The 17,319-nt window shown below is 46.3% G+C and overlaps 1 protein-coding gene across 1 annotated transcript in view; it reads left to right on the top strand.

Moving 5' to 3' along the window:
- Nucleotides 1-17,081, top strand: part of APPL2 (adaptor protein, phosphotyrosine interacting with PH domain and leucine zipper 2) — a 50,771-nt gene extending 33,690 nt beyond the window's left edge. Inside the window, exons 9-21 of the mRNA XM_007670033.4 lie at nt 2,289-2,371; nt 6,993-7,151; nt 8,185-8,373; nt 8,850-8,892; nt 8,974-9,030; nt 9,132-9,220; nt 10,143-10,301; nt 10,462-10,514; nt 12,950-13,124; nt 13,774-13,810; nt 13,970-14,110; nt 15,335-15,382; nt 15,749-17,081. Coding sequence (XP_007668223.1) covers nt 2,289-2,371; nt 6,993-7,151; nt 8,185-8,373; nt 8,850-8,892; nt 8,974-9,030; nt 9,132-9,220; nt 10,143-10,301; nt 10,462-10,514; nt 12,950-13,124; nt 13,774-13,810; nt 13,970-14,110; nt 15,335-15,382; nt 15,749-15,883 — 1,368 coding nt within the window. The 3' untranslated portion in view covers nt 15,884-17,081. The remainder of the gene's footprint in view (nt 1-2,288; nt 2,372-6,992; nt 7,152-8,184; nt 8,374-8,849; nt 8,893-8,973; nt 9,031-9,131; nt 9,221-10,142; nt 10,302-10,461; nt 10,515-12,949; nt 13,125-13,773; nt 13,811-13,969; nt 14,111-15,334; nt 15,383-15,748) is intronic.
- Nucleotides 17,082-17,319: the final 238 nt, after the last annotated feature.

Raw genomic sequence — 17,319 nt, 5'->3', positions numbered from 1 at the left:
ATTCTCTATTAGCTTCATCCACCTCTAATGTGATGATAGTGGAGGACACGATGTTGCTAAGAGATGCAACTGTGACCGTTGTTCTCACTTGTATCATTGGCCCATCCCCTTACCACTCTGAGGATTATGGGATCTATAAGACGTCTCCATTAATCGGGCTCCTCTGCAAAACCAGCAGGTAGGATCCCAAATTCTTAGCTTTTCTGTGGTTTGGGGAAACAGTTTTCCCTCCCGATTTTTGTTCCGGTTATGGTAAATTAGACTAGGATCCAGCCTTCCGCTTGCAGACCAAGCATGAGATTGAATTTGGCATTTGGAACCTGTTACTTTACAAAAATGCCTGTGTAGGCTTTGATAATATGGCTTTTGATAGCTAAGCGTCATCTCTGTGCCTGTATGGTGCCAGGAGGAGTTCGCATTCACTGTAGATACACAACATTTCTATTTAAATGCTTCAAGCCCTCTGAGCGGTATTTAGGTGCCGGTCTTACTTCAAGGCCCCTTGAGGCCCCCAAATTTTCTAACATGGCCTCGTATCAGAAATCTTCTGTTTCCATAGGCTGGAACCCAGGGCTTAGGGACAGCACATTCAGCGATAGAGTGGCGGGGCAGATGTGAAGATGTCAGTGTGTGTGGCAACAGTAACAGCCTTTTGGGCCCAGAGGGTTTTTCGAGAGTCAGAGTTGGCCAGAGGAGAATGGCTCTGCCTCAGCCTAGGGTGTACTGAGGCTCTAGATCTGTAGAAAGACTGCGATAATTTGCGGGAGAAAACCCGTTAGCTGAGGACTGCTGGCTAAAAATTTTTTTTTGGTCATTCATTTCATAGTTGAGTCCAACCGGGGACCAACCTCGCTGTCAGCCGAGAAAGCCATCCTCCTCAAGAATCAGATGCATTAACCCCTATACCATAGTGGCCGGATGGGAAATAGACACTTCAGCTCCTTAGTTGTCATTGCAGTTAATAATAATAATAATGTTGGTATTTGTTAAGCGCTTACTATGTGCCGAGCACTGTTCTAAGCGCTGGGGTAGACATAGGGGAATCAGGTTGTCCACGTGGGGCTCACAGTCTTAATCCCCATTTTACAGATGAGGGAACTGAGGCACAGAGAAGTTAAGTGACTTGCCCACAGTCACACAGCCGACAAGTGGCAGTTCCCCCATCTGCACTGTGCTGCCCATTTGAAAGTAGAATACCAGTGAAAGTGGGAGCAGGGTCAGCCTTGCAAAGCACTCATAGATGAGTAGTGGGACCCAAACCCTTCAGGAGGCCGATAGAGGACCAATAAGAAGGAAACCTGTCTATATTACTCAATACCAGGCAGAAAGCCGTAACTGCTATCTAGTGCCCTCACCGGTTTGCAGTGATTGCCACTGAAGGGTGGGCAAGAAGAGCTGCAATACTGCAGTCCACCGATTATACTTGTTGAACCCCTCCTGTGGAGAGCAAACTTTTAGTGTGGGAACTATAGTATAAGTGAAAGACATATGGTCCCTACCCTTACAGAGTTTATCATCTAATGGAGGGGATAGGCAGTCACAGAATTATATATAGCTAGGAAAAAGAGAAGGGAGGACTGTTTACAATAAGAGAATGACAAGAAGCATAAATGAATAAATAAGGGCTTGAATAGTAGAAGGTGGAAATCACTATGGACAAAGATCTTTGGGTAACTGAGATTGCCTAAGTGCTGAGATGGTGGTTAGGAGGAAATGATCAATCAGTGCTATTCATCGGCTATACTGTGTGCAGAGCATTCTACCAAGTGTGGGGGAAAAATACAGTATATTAGAGTTGGTAGACACAATCCCTGCCGTAATGTCTACAGGGAGGTGGATATTAAAATAAATTACAGAGAGGGGAGATGATCTGGGGAGAAGAAAAAGTAACCAGGGAAGGCTTTCTGAATGAGGAAGAATTTCAGGAGTGCTTTGTGGCACTCCTGGGGAAAGTTGTGATCTGGTGGATTTTTAGGAAGAGTGAGTTCCAGGCAACAGGACAGGTTGATGTTGAGGAGATTGGGTATGAAAAGGGGCCAGAGGTGGGTTAGTGAGAAGATTCGCTTTGGATTGTGAGCCTTTGGAGCCAGGTCTTTTTCGTTGAGCGAACTATACTTCCCAGCATCTAGGGCCTGGTTAGCTTCTGACAGATAAGATTACCTGTGTTCTGAGTACGAGCATCCCATGGGGTGGCGTTAGCATCTCTGTGGATACCGGCAAGCTTAAGTGACTTGATTGCCCGTGCTTTTACTAGGTAATTTTCAGCATGCCCTTATTGTATTTTTCAGATTAACTTTTTTAAGAAGGGAGCAGAGATGTTTTCCAAAAGAATGGACAGCTTTTTATCCTCCGTTACAAACATGGTTCAAAGGTAACACAGCACTTAGGTTTGGGGTGGTGTGTTTTTGTGCCTGTCATACTTAGTAGTCGGTGGCCTTGTTCGAAAATGGAGGGGCCGGTGTGGAGGGTTGGTAGGGGTGTTCAGGGTGTTCCCCTTGGTGGAACATAGCATCTGTTCTTGATCCATTTGCCACTGTCCTCTCCCTCTGGTGCAGACCACTGACTATTGGTAGTCCATCAAAAAAGTAATATTCTCTGCAAGTCCAGAAGTAAGCCTGGCTTTTAGGACCTTCAAATCACTGATAAAAGCTCGACAGTAATGGAAATTCCCCCCAAGACAGTATATTCCATAACTCATAAGACGATTGAAAAGTTAAAAGGCATTAAGCAGAGATGTTTTCTTCAGGTGTTCTTTGCATTCTCGTGATTACATGTATGTGCAGTTCATCCAACTTTTAAGTGTGTTAAATGTTTACTTTTCTCCCCTTTTCCATTTTTTATGTGGCCCTTGTCCATTTTGGTGATGGAGATGAATTCTTAAGTAGCTCAGTTTATTTATTTGAAAGGGGGAATGTGATTCGTAGAATGGCCATGAAATTGCAGCAGATCTGAGGAGCACTACATCCTTTTGTAATTCATAAATAGAGTCTAGCCTTGAAAACGGAATGAGAGTTAATGGCTCTAAGTGCTCTTTGGCCCACAAAATCTGCTTCGGCTCCCCCTTCAATTACCCACCTCATGGCCCTCCACGCCTCCTTCCGCTTACCCACATGTCACTGTCTAAAAGACTGCAGCAGGGGCCCTCGATAAACCCATCCACCAAGCATTGCTTACCAAACAAGGGGAATGATGAATGCCATGAAAGAGAGGGGCAGATTCAATTGCATTTCCACCCAATTCGTCTACTTGGTTTCCCTTAGGCTCCTGGCAATGCATTGCCCCGAGGCTGCCCTCATTCCTGCCATAGTCTGATGTCCAGTGAGTAGGATCCCTTTGGATTTGTTAAAAACGTAAAAGGGATCATCCTATCTCTGGGTAGGATCGATACTTACTTAGGCTGCTACACGAGGCACACGCAGTGCTAAGCATTCAGTGATGCTCTTCACTCAGGATGAAAATTGTCCTTCTGAGCCCTTGAAGCTAGAAGATTGTTTTTTTTAATCTCTGACATATCTAAATGACTTGGGACCCCCAGTGGCTTCGCTTCCTTAAAAGGCTCAAGCCTTGCCAACACACACTGACCCTTTGTCCCCTCAGCCTGAATCCATGATCGATATGGGTTAATTCTGTTCCCATTAGGGCATTTCAAGCACTTGGGACAGTACTCAGCACACAGTAAGCACTCCATAAATATCATCCATTGATTAATTAGTTGATTGATTGGTAGGGCTCTGTTCAATCTGATTTAAATTTTCTGCTATTTATGTTATTTGGCCCCATTTCTTTTATGTTAGAATGAAGCGTGGGAAAAAGGCTTACTACATTTCCATTCTTTAGCATCTTTCTCTCTCTGTCTCTCTTTCACTGCCCCCGTGACTGATCGGTGTTTTCTGGCTGGTGTTAGAATGAAGTCTCCTGCTTCCCTATTATATTCTTTCTCTCACACAATCTCCCCTCTCCCACTCTCTCTTCCACTTCCTCTCCCTCTTCCTCTTACTAATGGTATTTTAACCCTGAGTATCCATTTCTATGTGACTTCCCCTACAATTCTCCAAGCCCTCTGGTTGACCACCACTGAATGGCCGGGAGTTACTCTGATTTTGCGGTGCTGGATTGTGGTCTCTGTATAGAGTCGGCAAGGACACTTTCTGCTTCTCTTCTCCTCTAACCTCCCGTCCACACATCGGGACAAGCAAAACTCAGTATAGTAGTGTTACTAGGCCTGGACAATGAAGTCAGGTGCTCATGAGCACAAAGGTAAATGCAGCATCCTAAATTTCAGCAGCTTGAGTATTTTGAACTAACCTGGGATCTGGATTAGAGAGGATTAATCGTGGCTATAAGAACAGGTTATGGTCAATGATCAAATCTGTTAACTTTGTAGTTCAGAGAGTCCCAAGGAAAGTATTTGACTATCGGCATCCGCTAGACTATTTTGAAGTTTTGAAGTGCTGGCAGCTGGATGTCGTGGTGCTTCGTATTTGACGTCGGCCCTCCAACAGCGCTACTGTCAGCCCAGACAGCCAAGCTCGGAGTGCATTCAGGGTACAGTGCGCTGTGTGGGTATCAGGGGAGGTCTACAGAGCCCAACATGGAGCCCACGCGATGTTGACTGCACTTGCAGCTGGGTAGGTCTGGGCAGCTCTGGTCAGAGAGCGAACCTTTTTAAATTTCAGCATGATCATCTGAACTTTCTTAAATTCCAGTACGGTCATCTGAATCTACTTGGAGCTGATGGGATTGTCCGTGTTTAATCCGGCTGGCACTACTGCTTCCTTTCTTTTATTGACTGCTCTTAAAATTTAGGCTCTAGGTCAGAATGACCTGCTCACCCCAAAGCAGGCAAAGGGGAAGCAACTGACCCCTGACCCCAGTCCCCTAATTCCTGGGAGCCTTGTGTTGCTTCTTCAGCCCTCCATACTTCTTCATAACCATTCCCCTGACTCTGACCTCTCCCTCATCCCCTGGCAGGGTGGGGCGTCTTTGCCAGCAGACAAGTTTATAGTTTTGTTCTCTTTGTCCTTAAATTTCTCTCCAGAATTAGACCATGGTGTTACTGTTGGGGGACTCTTCCCCTCCCGCCCCACCCCCCTCGGCTTCCGGTGTGCACCCAGTTCTCGTGTAATGTGGGCGGGTTCATTTCTTTACACACCTTGCGTTAAAGAGAACTTGTGTTATGTTACATCCTGACCAGTGCCACAGAGCCATCTTTTTTAAATTGTAGCATGTTCCATTCGGATTGATACTCATCAGAGGACAGTATCCTAATTTCCCAAAGTGCTCCATCCAAGACATATAGTGAAAAGTATTTATTGGAAAAGTTAAGATGAGGCAGTACCAGTTAGAAAAGTTATGCAGAAGCCAGAGAGTGGCTAAGTATGACATGGTGGGATTGTCTACCAGATACTGAAAATCTGCCCTTAGGTGCTTGACCTCCTTCCCTCTTCCACATATCTATTTATCCAGACCCTCTCCTCTTCTTCCTTTTCCTCCTCTCTTTCCTCTTTCCCATTCTCCTCTCCCTCCCTCCTGTCCCTTCCTCTCAGGGCTCAGAAATGTCATCTGGCAAGAGTTGGGGGACAGGCAGCTCAGTTTGGTTTGGGGGAACCTAGCCAACCCTTTGCTACCTGGCATGAGGTTGACCGGTTATTGCGGGGTCAGAGATGAGGCAAGAAGAACAAGAATGGATTGACTGACTTTTCCACCTTTCGGTGACTGCTAAACTCTGGAGATTTCAGAATTTTTCCCCCTTTTACTCCCTTCTTAGAACCAATGTGAATGCTCACTCATAACAATGTTATTGCTTCTAACTGTGTGGCTTTCCCAGCCTGGGGAGTAATAAAAACGGAGAATGTCACTGACCCCAGCCGCTATCAAGTGTGAGTCTGGTCAGTCACTCAGGTGGTCTCCCCAGCTAGGGCTGTCAATTCATTGAGCATTACCGTGCGCAGAGCACTGTACTAGGTGCTTCTGGCAATGCATCCAGGTGGATGTGAGCATGTTTTATCAGTATTGGTTCAGAATGCTGCTGTGCATGGGACTCTCTGGGACTGACCGACAGGCTGATCGACTGGCTTCTGTGTCGCTCTCATTGTCTAACCCCTTGCCATTTCCATGCCCTTGCCTTGTTTTGCCTTTTCCCTAACTTCTGTCTGAAGAAGCCATATCTTCCCAACCCCACCCATCAAAGGAATTTGGAAGACTTTTTTGAAAACTCGGTTCTGTCAGGGATAAAATAACTCACCGTAGCCTCCAAGACAGCCACATAAAATGAGTTCCATGGCCTCAGATGCCTGTGGGTTTGAGTTCTCGTGTCCCTGCGGCACGGTGTTGTAGCGCTTCAATCTGAGCTCCTCCCTGGCAGGGAGTCTCCTCCCCGCACATTCTCATCTGAGTGGACACTCACCTCCTCGGGCTCCGTCCACCTCCCGGCTGTGGGTAGACAGGTTCTTGGGGCAGTCATGTGCCCGGCTGAAAGCAGACCGGCGTAAACACAAACCCTCCAGCAGGTGGAAGAGGATACCTGCTCAGATACCGGGTCAGGAAAGCTTCCCGGATGTCCCTGCCTCATTCTGCACCAAAGGAGCCGCCGTGATCAAAACAAAGCAGCGGCACCCTCAGAAAGTCTTCTGTATAAATTCTTTTCTCTCAGGATAGGCTCACTTGAAGCCTGGGAGGGGGAGTTACTTTTAAAGTAGGCCCAAACTAAGAGTCAGGTGGTCGTGAGCTGCTGTAGTCACCTAGCAGAGCTACCTGGTGGCCAGTTGTGTCCTGACAGTGGACATCCCGTTGGCATCCCTATCAGTTAATTTCTGGAGATTTCTTTTGGAGAGGACATGGTCGTACAGTTCCTGCCTCGTGAAATTGTGGGGATGGGGGTTTAGACCCTCCTTTTGGGTCATTCTAATCCCAACGTATGTGCACTCTCTCTCCCTAATGTCAATTCCAATTTTTTCTTCTCTTTGGCTGACTGGAGAACCTTTTGTATTTAGCGTACAGGGGGAGTTGGATGTTGAAGCTGAACACATGAGGCTGTCCCAGCAAGAATTGCTTTCCGTTAATGAATCCGTTTATACGCCGGACTTCGACGCAGCTTCTCCGCTGATCAACAGGAACCTGATCCAGAAGGCAGGCTACCTGAATCTTAGAAAGTGAGAATGCCGTTTCCCCTGCTTTCTCCTGGCACGTGTCTCTTCCACCTGGTTCCGAATTCGACTGGTCAAAACTGAGACTCAGTTTTACCCCTTTCCTTGAATAAGCCTGTCAGCTCTGGGCCGGGGACCGAGTCTGATCGGATTGTGTTGTGTCTAACCCCAGTGCTCAGTATAGTACTTGGCACATAGAGCCTAACAAATACCACTATCATCATTATGATCATTATTATCATTTGCTGCAGTAGAAGTGATGAGCCCAGTGGGGATGTGATGATGATGATGACGATAGAGTGAGAATTGTCCCATTGATCTTGGCAGGGACTGGGCTGTCCTATTCGATTATTCATGCCACTTGGACTCACTCTGTTCTCCAGGTGCTTTCTAAGCCACTTAGTCCTGATTTGAAGTGTTTGAGCTAGATGTCTGATACCTCACGGACTCTTTAGTCATCAACTTTTAAGCAGAAGGAGTGTGAAAGTCCACCAGCAGGTACTTTTTCCCCTTTGAGGAAAAGAACTGGCTTCAGATGGATTTGTCCCTGTGTTTGGAACCGATGCCGCTGATTGACCCATCTGGGGCTTGGGACTGTTGGATCTCGGATCTCTCTAAAGGCAGCTCTGTTGAATCAGTCAGTGATATTTATTGAGTGCTTACTGCATGCAGAGCACTGTAGTAAGCACTTGGGAGAGTACAATATATTATTACTGTTACTAGTAATGGTATTAAGCCCTGTTTTGTGTGCCAAACAACTGGGGTAGATATGAAGTAATCCAATCAGGCACAGTCTCACAGAATGCCCGCAATCTAAAAGGGAAGGGTTTGAGGAAAGTGGGGCCGGGGGAGGATAAATGATTTGCCTATGATGACATAGCAGGCCAAAGGCAGAGTTTAGGACAGTGCCTGACACATAGTAAGTGCTTAAAAGATAAGGGTTATTATTATCATTATTATTGTTAACTGGCTCTCATAATTTGTGTTTTACTTCTACTCCCCCTCCTGTCTCCCCTTTCCCTTCTTCCCACCCCCGCAGTAAAACAGGCCTGGTGACAACTACCTGGGAGAGACTCTACTTCTTCACTCAAGGGGGCAACCTGATGTGCCAGCCTCGGGGAGCCGTGGCCGGAGGGCTGATCCAGGACCTGGACAACTGCTCCGTGATGGCGGTGGACTGCGAAGACCGACGCTACTGCTTCCAGATCACCACTCCAACCGGAAAATCGTATGATTAGCAGGTTTTCTACCCAAGGCAGTGTTTGCTGACGCCGTCGGCGCCAAGGGACCCATCGTTTACCACTGTTTTTCAGGGATTGTCAACCCCTTTTTCTGAGGAGGGGTTGGGGACTCGGGCTGATCTCTTAGAGGTCAGCAAAGCATTAATGTTTTGGATCAGAGTTAGAGTTCCTGAAAATGAACCTAGCATAGCCAAAAGTCAGCATAACCCTAGTAAATTCAGGCCAGGTCCTTCTAAGTAAATCAGCGTGGTCGTCTGGATGTGGTAGATACTCGGGAAGATGCATAAGCTTTTCCATGTGACTTTGGTATCGGCTATTAAATGGGCACCCCAGGGGGCTGAAGAAAAACTCAGGGGCCGAAGTACGCGCATTGGAAATGATTCGATTTACCAGTTTCTCCTGAACTAGGATCTCACCAGATAATAGCAAGAAGCCTTCTTCATCGGCTACATTTTTATTTTAGGGGGATAACCCTTCAAGCAGAAAGCAAAAAGGAAAACGAGGAGGTAAAGACTTTGCTCACTTGAACCACTTCTTCGCTTGGGTCAGTTTTCTCAAGGCTCAGTGCATTTCCTTGTCCTTCACAGTGGATATGTGCAATCAACAACATCTCCCGGCAGATCTATCTGACTGACAATCCCGAGGTAACGATGACTGCTTCACACTCTCTCTCGGTCCGCGACGCCCCCCGGCTTCTCCTCCCAACAGGTGTGAGTGGGCTGGTCTCTGTTCCATTTCCCGTCAGGCGGTCGCCATCAAGCTGAACCAGACAGCTCTACAGGCGGTGACCCCCATCACGAGTTTCGGGAAAAAACACGAGAGCCTGCGCCCCAGGTAATATTTGAGGAAAGGTAACATCACGTCATTGGCCACCGTTTTGTTGCAAAGTATCCCATCCTCAGATTTTCCCTTGGGGTAGGAGCAGGGTGCTGTTTATTCATCTTCACAATAAGGAGCATATTTTTTTGCTTCTTGGGGTGAGGGAATAAGACCTGTTGAATGACTTGTTCTTACTTGTTCTTACTGGGTAAGCAGCTGTGTTTTCTGACATAATTTTTTCTTTTAAACCAAAGAAATCATAATGCGGCTGCTCTATCCAAAACGACATTGAAATATTTGTTGGAGTGAATATTGCCTAAAATACTCAGAGTTAGTAGCACAAGACTGTTGAACTCTGAACAGTCAGCAAACAATTCTGGAGCGAAAGGCAGAAAGCAGGGAAGAGCAGAGAGGTGGAATTGGAAATGGGATCGAGCTCCTGGGTGGATCAGTCATGGGTCCAGTGGACTTTTTCTTTCTTCCTTTCCCGGAGATTATTTTATTTGTCTGGCAGAGATTAATATCTATTGGAAGATCAGTATACTGAGCTTTTTTATAGAAAAAATTGCTCCAGGTATGTAAAATAACTACTCTGCCACTAGTATTTGTCTTATTAGCTTCTTTCTGGGATGCAAGTTGGGCATTTTCATCAAAGCCTAAAATAGGTTTGGTCTCAGGGTGCCAGCCAAACCCCCAAAAACCCCACCCAGCAGTTTATTTACAGACCTGCAGATTTCTCTCACTGCAACCGCTGTAATAGACGAGGTGGCAATACCTGACCACCTTTTTACAGGATGATTTGTTACTCAGAGTGCGGTCTGTCACCGATTCAGACCTTGGAGTGATTGGAGCTAAGTAGCCTTCTCCTGGACCACATGCCGGGGCCCAGATGTAATGATGGCTGTTGCTCTTTTCTCTTTCCCCTTTTGCACTCTAGCCAGAACCCGAAGTCCCCAGAGGTGGAAAATGACAAGATCGTCCCAGACAAACCAGCCACGGTACCCGATGCCAATGAGTTGATTGCCCCTGGAACACCTATCCAGTTCGACATCGTTCTCCCAGCCACCGAATTCCTAGATCAGAATCGAGGCGGCAGGTAGGGGCTCAAGAATCCCCCCGCTGGGTGCAAAACGGACAGATACGATCACCCTGTGATGGGGCGTGAGTTGGCCATCAAAAGTTGGACTTGAGGGTCAACTGACATTTGGGCTCAAGCTGTTCTGAGATATTTTTGTTCTTTTTTGAACCTCCCCCAGACGTACAAACCCTTTCGGTGAATCTGAGGACGAGAAACAGTCTAATGAAGAAGGTAAGGTTTATGCTTAATCGTTTTACTCGGCCAAGCGATGATAACAATAATAGTAATAATCATATTGTGCCCCAAGCACTGAACTAAGCACTGGGCACCATATAAGATAATCCTAGTCCCTTTACCTTGTTGAGCTCACAGGAGGAAGAATAGGTTTTTTGATCCCCATTTTACAGACGGTGACAGTGAGGGCTAGAGAAATTAAGTGACTTGCGCAAAGTCACCCGGCAACCAGGAGGCAGAGCTGAGATAAAGAACCTCGATCATCTGCCTCCCAGGTCCCGTGCTCTTTCCACTGGGCCGGGGCTGCTTCCGACGGCAGCGCCTGGTGGAAATCAGACAGTGCCTAAAAGAAGTCATGCTTTGGGAAAGTATGAGTTGTAATGAAATCTGAAACGATAGTCCACGTCAGTGAACTTCCATCTGTGATGTTCATTCCTGTGAAATGTGTCATCGGTATGAAGACTATTGGTCAGCGAAGGAAGGAAGGGCTAGTGAATAGAGAGTTGGTTGGTCCAGAGGTTTGCGAGGTACATGTTTTTTTAACTGTGTGCTTAGCCTGCTTCCATGAGATTAGGTATATTTATTGGTGAGACAGCCAGTTCTGTAACGTGTTTTCATTTTGCATTCTGGATGGAACAGTCTCAGGGACACAGGGAAAGCTCTCCACTCACCCGTCTCTCAGATCGCAGTACAGTGCACTGTCAGAAGGAACTCTCTCTCCTCTGTCTCCTCTGTCTCCTCTCTCTCCTCTCTCTCCTCTCTCTCCTCTGTCTCCTGTCTCCTCTGTCTCCTCTGTCTCCTCTGTCTCCCCTCCCGTTCTGAAAATAGGGTTCCTCTAAAAGAATTGATGGCATTAGCTCTCACTTTTTTTAATAGAAATTGCACAGACGGAACAATGTCATAGTGCCAAAATTCCATTTTGATTTCAAAGTGATTTTAAAGACTTTAAAGGGAAGCAGCATGGTCTAGTGGATAGCTCACAGGCCTGAGAGTCAGAAGGACCTGGGTTCTAATCTCAGCTCTGCCACCTGTCTGCTGTGCGACTTTTGGCAAGTCACTTAACTTCTCTGCGCCTCAGTAACCTCATCTGTAAAATGGGGATTAAGACCGTGAGTCCCATGGGGGACAGGGACTGTGTCCAACCTCGTAAACTTGTATCTACCGTAGCACTTAGGACAATGCCCGGCACACAGTATGTGCTTAACTGATAGAATTAAGAAAATTGAATTGAAATTGGACAGAGTGGGAGAGTCCAAAAACGTGTGAGATGTTTGAGTTCAGAAACAGTGTTACCTGGTAGAAGGAGCACAGGTCTGGGAGTCTGGGGACTTGGGTTTTAATCCTGTCTCTGCCATTTGCCTGCTCTGTGACCCGTGGTGTGTCACATGACTTTTCTGCCTCCGTTTCCTCATTTGTAAAATGGGGATTAAGTATCTGTTTTCCCTCTCCTACTTGGACAGTGAGCCCCATGTGGGACAGGGACTGTGTCCAGTCTGATTACCCCAGTTTTTAGTATAGTGCTTGGCACATAATAAATGCTTAACAAACACCACAAATCATTATTAGTAGTAGTATTCGCTAAATTGTTTGATATGCACACTGGCGTACTTTTGGAGGAAAATAGAGACGTTGGTCTGACCCCTGCTGGTTTATACATGCGTTTGTCTGGAATTGGTGTACATAAGCATGTCTTCCTAAGGAAGAAAGCAAAGAGATGAACTGGGAATGATCAGCCACACATAAAAGGGTATGTTTGCTCTTTAATTGAGGCCTTCTCAGCCAGCTTCTTGGAGAAGCAGTGTGGCTTAGTGGAATGAGCACAGATTTGGAAGACAGAGGACGTGAGATCTAATCCCGGTTCCGCCACTTCTCTGCAGTGTGGCCTTGGGCAAGCCACTTAACTTGTCTCTGCCTCAGTTACCTCATCTGTAAAATGGGAATTAAAACTGAGCCCCAAGTGGAACAACCTGATTACCCTGCATCTACCCCAGCGCTTAGAACAGTGCTTGGTACATAATAAGCGCTTAACTAATACCATAATTATTCATTGTTATTATTACCGGGGCTTGCTCTGGCCATAGATTACCCCTAGCTAGATCACTGCCCCTCATTTTTCAAAGATGACACCCTAATGGTGAGCTCCCTTATCTGGGGCAGAAGAGACTGATACTAGACTGATTGTCCATGGCTCCTGGCTTCAGCGAGATGCTGGCCTCGGCCCCTCCGCCCCCCTGGACCCACAGGGCTCATCTCTGTTGGGGGGCAGCCACTTGGCCGCCTGTTGTCCCCCAAATCTGACCCATTGAAAAAGTCACCAGGGATAATAATGATAATAATCATGATGATGATATTTAAACACTTACTATGTGCCAAGCACCGTCCTAAGTGCTGAGCACCGTTCTAAGCGCTAGGGAACGTTCTTTATCTTTCAGATACACTTTTGCAGCAGATGTTCATAGTCCGGTTTTTGGGCTCCATGGCTGTCAAAACGGACAGCACCAACGAAGTGATTTACGAAGCAATGCGGCAGGTGCTGGCGGCTCGCGCCATTCATAACATCTTCCGCATGACCGAGTCCCACCTGATGGTCACCAGCAAGTCTCTGAGGTGCAGCCTTGTTCCCTCCCTGTCTCCCCTCCTTTCTCCCTCCCTGCTTCCTTGTCTCCTTGCCTCCCTCCCTCCCTCCTTGTCTCCTCCACTCCACCTCCCCGAGACCTTTGATCCTTTTATTAAGGTCCATTTCTCTTTCTGGGTATCAGTTCTTGGAGCTGTGTCAAAAGGATTGGAAGTATTTTTCAGCTTTAAAAATAAAACTTTCCTTAGAATCCATTTGAAAATTCTGTAGGCTCTTTGATTTCTCTGTTTGACTTCTGGAGAATGAAGCATCCACATTCCCAGCTGTGATTTACAAAGAGAACTGATCTTGGAAGCTTACTAAGTTGGCCCCTGTGGTTTATTCTCCTTAAAAAAAGAAACTTCCCAGCTTGATGCTCATTTGGTGTCCAAGTGGAAAATAGATTTGAAATGTTCTGTTTGGGGGGCATTTTCCATTGATCAAGTTTATTGCATGAGAAAATGAACCAGAATAAGACCAACTTTGTAAGTCCTAAGCTTTTATAAGAATATAGTATAGTCTACATACCACAGAATATAGTATAAATATATATGGTATATGTATGTGTGTGTGTATGTATATATGTGTGTGTGTCTATATATACATAACCTTTAAACTATAACATTGTGTTTTTCATTTCAGATTGATAGATCCCCAGACTCAAGTTACCAGGACAAGCGTAAGTATTTTTCATTCAAATTCTTCATAAAGTTTTCTGCCCAGGGCAGGGGACAAAAGGCATTTGGAGGGGCAGGTCCATCTCTGTACAGAGTAGCTGGGTGTTTGGGTTGCAGCCGGGTTGTGTGAAACTCAACCTCTCTCAAATATCGTTTTCTAGTTTGAACTCTCCAGTGTCACCCAGTTTGCTGCGCATCAAGACAACAAGAGATTGGTTGGCTTTGTGGTGCGCATTCCTGAATCTCCAGGGGAAGAGTCCCTGAGCACATATATTTTTGAAAGTAACACGGAAGGCGAAAAGGTCTGGAGGAGTCGTCTGTTCAACTCCATTTCTAATAGAGTTTCTGAATAACGTGGGGCTTAGTATAAGAGCAGATCTCATCTTGGGCTTTTTTTCCCCTCTTTCAAATCCCTAATTGGTGGATTCTGAATTCTCTCTTAGTAGTAATATGAGAAGTTGCATTTATTGAGCACCCTCTTGGTGCTGGGCCCTGGGCTAGGTGCTTGGGCACTACAGAATAAAGAAGAGACTCATTACTTGTCCACAAGAAGCTTACATTCTTGATGAGGGAGACAAGTATGAAGATACCTTGTATCTACCCCAGTGCTTAGAACGTGCTTGGCACATAGTAAGTGCTTAACAAATACCAACATTATTATTATTATTGTTAAAAATATTTACAACTCAAATGGTTAAATAAAGGAGCACACTCTGTCTACATGAGTGCAGAGGAAAGTATAAATTCAAAAGTGCCAGAGTTAACACTGAGGGGTGATATGACACAGGATGCTGGGAAATTAATCGGAGAAGGCCTGTTAAAAGGTGGGATTTTAGGAGGGATATGAATAGGTGGAGGGCCGTGGCCTGTCAGCCGGAGGCCCCATAACCCCTTGAATTTATTATTACACTTTCATGTCAGTGTTCCCATTTGCTCCCTACCTGGAGAGGTAGGGAGAGAGAGTTGTATTTACTGAGCGCTTACTGTGTGCAGAGTGCTGTACTAAGCACTTGGAAAGTACAATATAATAATAAACAGACACATTCCCCGCCCACAGCAGGCTCACAGTCTAGAGGGGGATGCAGATATTAAATAAATAAGGGAGGGCAAGTATCAAATCCCCATTTTATAGATGAGGAAACTGAGGCACAGAGAAGTGACTTGTCCAAAGTCACCCAGCAGGCAAATGGCAGTGGGCAGGGAATGTGTCAGTTATATTGTTGCGTTGTACTCTCCCAAGCACACAGTACAGTGCCTTGCGTACGGTAAACACTCAAAAGATACGATCAATTGATTGAGAGCCGGGATTAGGAGCCTGGTCTTCTGCTTCCTGACCCGTGCTTTTTCCACTTGGCCACGCTGCTCCTTAGGTTCTTCTTTACCCCTGGCTTGGACACCGTGGCACAGGCAGGCCCCAAAGCTTCTTCACCCCATCCTATGTCATTTGGGAAATGGTCTGTTTAAGCAGTGCTTTTTATCCTTTAAAGAATCACTGACTTCCTTTTTTTTTTTTTTTTTTTTTGCAGATTTGTTACGCCATCAGCTTGGGAAAAGAAATTATTGAGGCTCAGAAGGTAACATACATTTTCCTATTCTTTAATCGAAAGAATCAGTAACTGAAAAATTGTTCTGCATGTGTATAATAGGCCCCTGACAAAAATCGGCGTGCATCAGCCTTGGAGGTAGTTTACTCTGAATCAGCCCATGGCTGTCTTCCCCTGTCTTTTCCAGACTAAGCTGCACCCGAGGTCTTCGTTTGGGGGCCGGCGCGGCTCTGTTGCTTTTCAGTTTTCATCAACTCTTCCTGGCCGTGAACTCATCGGTTCCAACTCGATTTTTTTCAGACCCTCGGGTCTGTGGGTCCGTACCGATCCCGTAAGATAGCACTGAAATCCCGTCAGTTTGGTTAGGCTTGATTCTCTCCATACCGTCATTTTCAGGATCCAGAAGCACTGGCTCAACTGATGCTCTCCATGCCGCTAACCAACGACGGGAAGTTTGTGCTGTTAAGTGACCAGACGGACACCGCCGACAGGAGCCCGAGTGAAAATAAGGGGGAAGAGTCAGAAGCGTAAACTCCGTCTGCGCTGGGTGTGACGAGAACCCGGGAGAATTTCCCTGGCAAACGGCCCCAGGTCCGCTGATGTCCCGGAACACTGATGTGGTTTCCAGAACGCTGACAATCATGTAGGGAACGTGTCGTCACCGCCCGACGCCTCGAGGGGAACGGCAGGAAACGGTTACCGTTACATTCCCGCCCAATTTTAAATTTTACTTTTACCTGCTTCAAAGTACAGCCCTCTCCTAGTTTGCATGGCATAGCCTCTCCGAATGAAGATGGAAAAACTGCACTCTTTGCTTTATTTTTTAAATGAAGTCGTCTTTCCAGGATCTAGTGCCCTTGTACGGGAGGCGGTAGCCTGGATTGACAAAGATTTGATTTAAAAACAAAACTAAATATTTCCTATTAATATAATCTATTTTTGTATACCACCTAATGAGCTTTTAAGTGCCTATCACTCTTACAAGACTACATACCATATAGAAGTCCGTTTTTAGTTTCGCTCTTCTCAGACACCTAGGCGTGTATCTGAGTTGCGCAGAAATCAGTACGAGGTGCCTCTCTGTGGGTTTTTAGGCAACTCCCTACTCTAGATCATGCAATAAGGAACATCCGTGTGTACCGTACACGTCAGGATGGATTCATTTGTCTTCAACTAAGATGAGGGGAGGAAAAGGTCGTCACGGGGAACGTGAGGCCCAGGTGGGACAGGACCCATGCCTGGTTGCGGGCAGGGCATGTCTGTCGTGTGGGTTGTATTTTACTTTCCCCAGCGCTTAGTACAGTATTTGGCACATACTAAGCACTTAACAAATACCATGACTTATCATCATTAATTCTAAGGGAAAGGTAAGGAATCTATACCAGTCTTGTGTGAGTTTAGGTAGTGGATCTCCAGTAAGCAGGGGTGTGAATTTCCAGGCTGTTGCAGCTCCATCAGTCTCTCTTCTGAGCCAAGCACACCCCACCCTTCTCAGGGAAGGGACCGGTTGTTTCAGAGCTTGATTCCCATCATCCGGCCTGTTGCGAGGGTTGACGTCCTCTATCCCTGACAGAGCTCCACCTCCCCCTTAAAACAGGCAGCCGGGGCTCATGATCTCGAATTGGTACGTTTTTAAGTTTTATGGTGACAGTAAAAACTTACAAATGTCTTTCTAATAAACGGGCCTAGCGACGCGCGCTAGGACGTGATTAAAAAACTCTTGTTTCTCCTTGTTTTCCTCCTTCCTCTGGTTATTTTCTAGAGACTCTAGGCAGGAAGGATAAAAGAAGCCGAAGTGCCGCTTTGACCGGCTGGTTCCTGGAAGGGATGCAACGTGACCCGAGCAGAAGAAGCACGAGCCAGAGAGACACAGGACTTGGGTCCTGAGCCAGTGGCCCGCTGGGTGGGTGGCCCCGGGCAAGTCAGTTAAATTATCAGTATCTGTCTCAATGCAGGAGATTCAGTAC

This window comes from Ornithorhynchus anatinus, chromosome 14 (assembly GCF_004115215.2).
Source record: "Ornithorhynchus anatinus isolate Pmale09 chromosome 14, mOrnAna1.pri.v4, whole genome shotgun sequence".
Classification (NCBI taxonomy): Eukaryota; Metazoa; Chordata; class Mammalia; order Monotremata; family Ornithorhynchidae; genus Ornithorhynchus; species Ornithorhynchus anatinus.
Note: the sequence above shows the minus strand (reverse complement) of the source record. Positions and strands in the feature narration are given on the sequence as shown.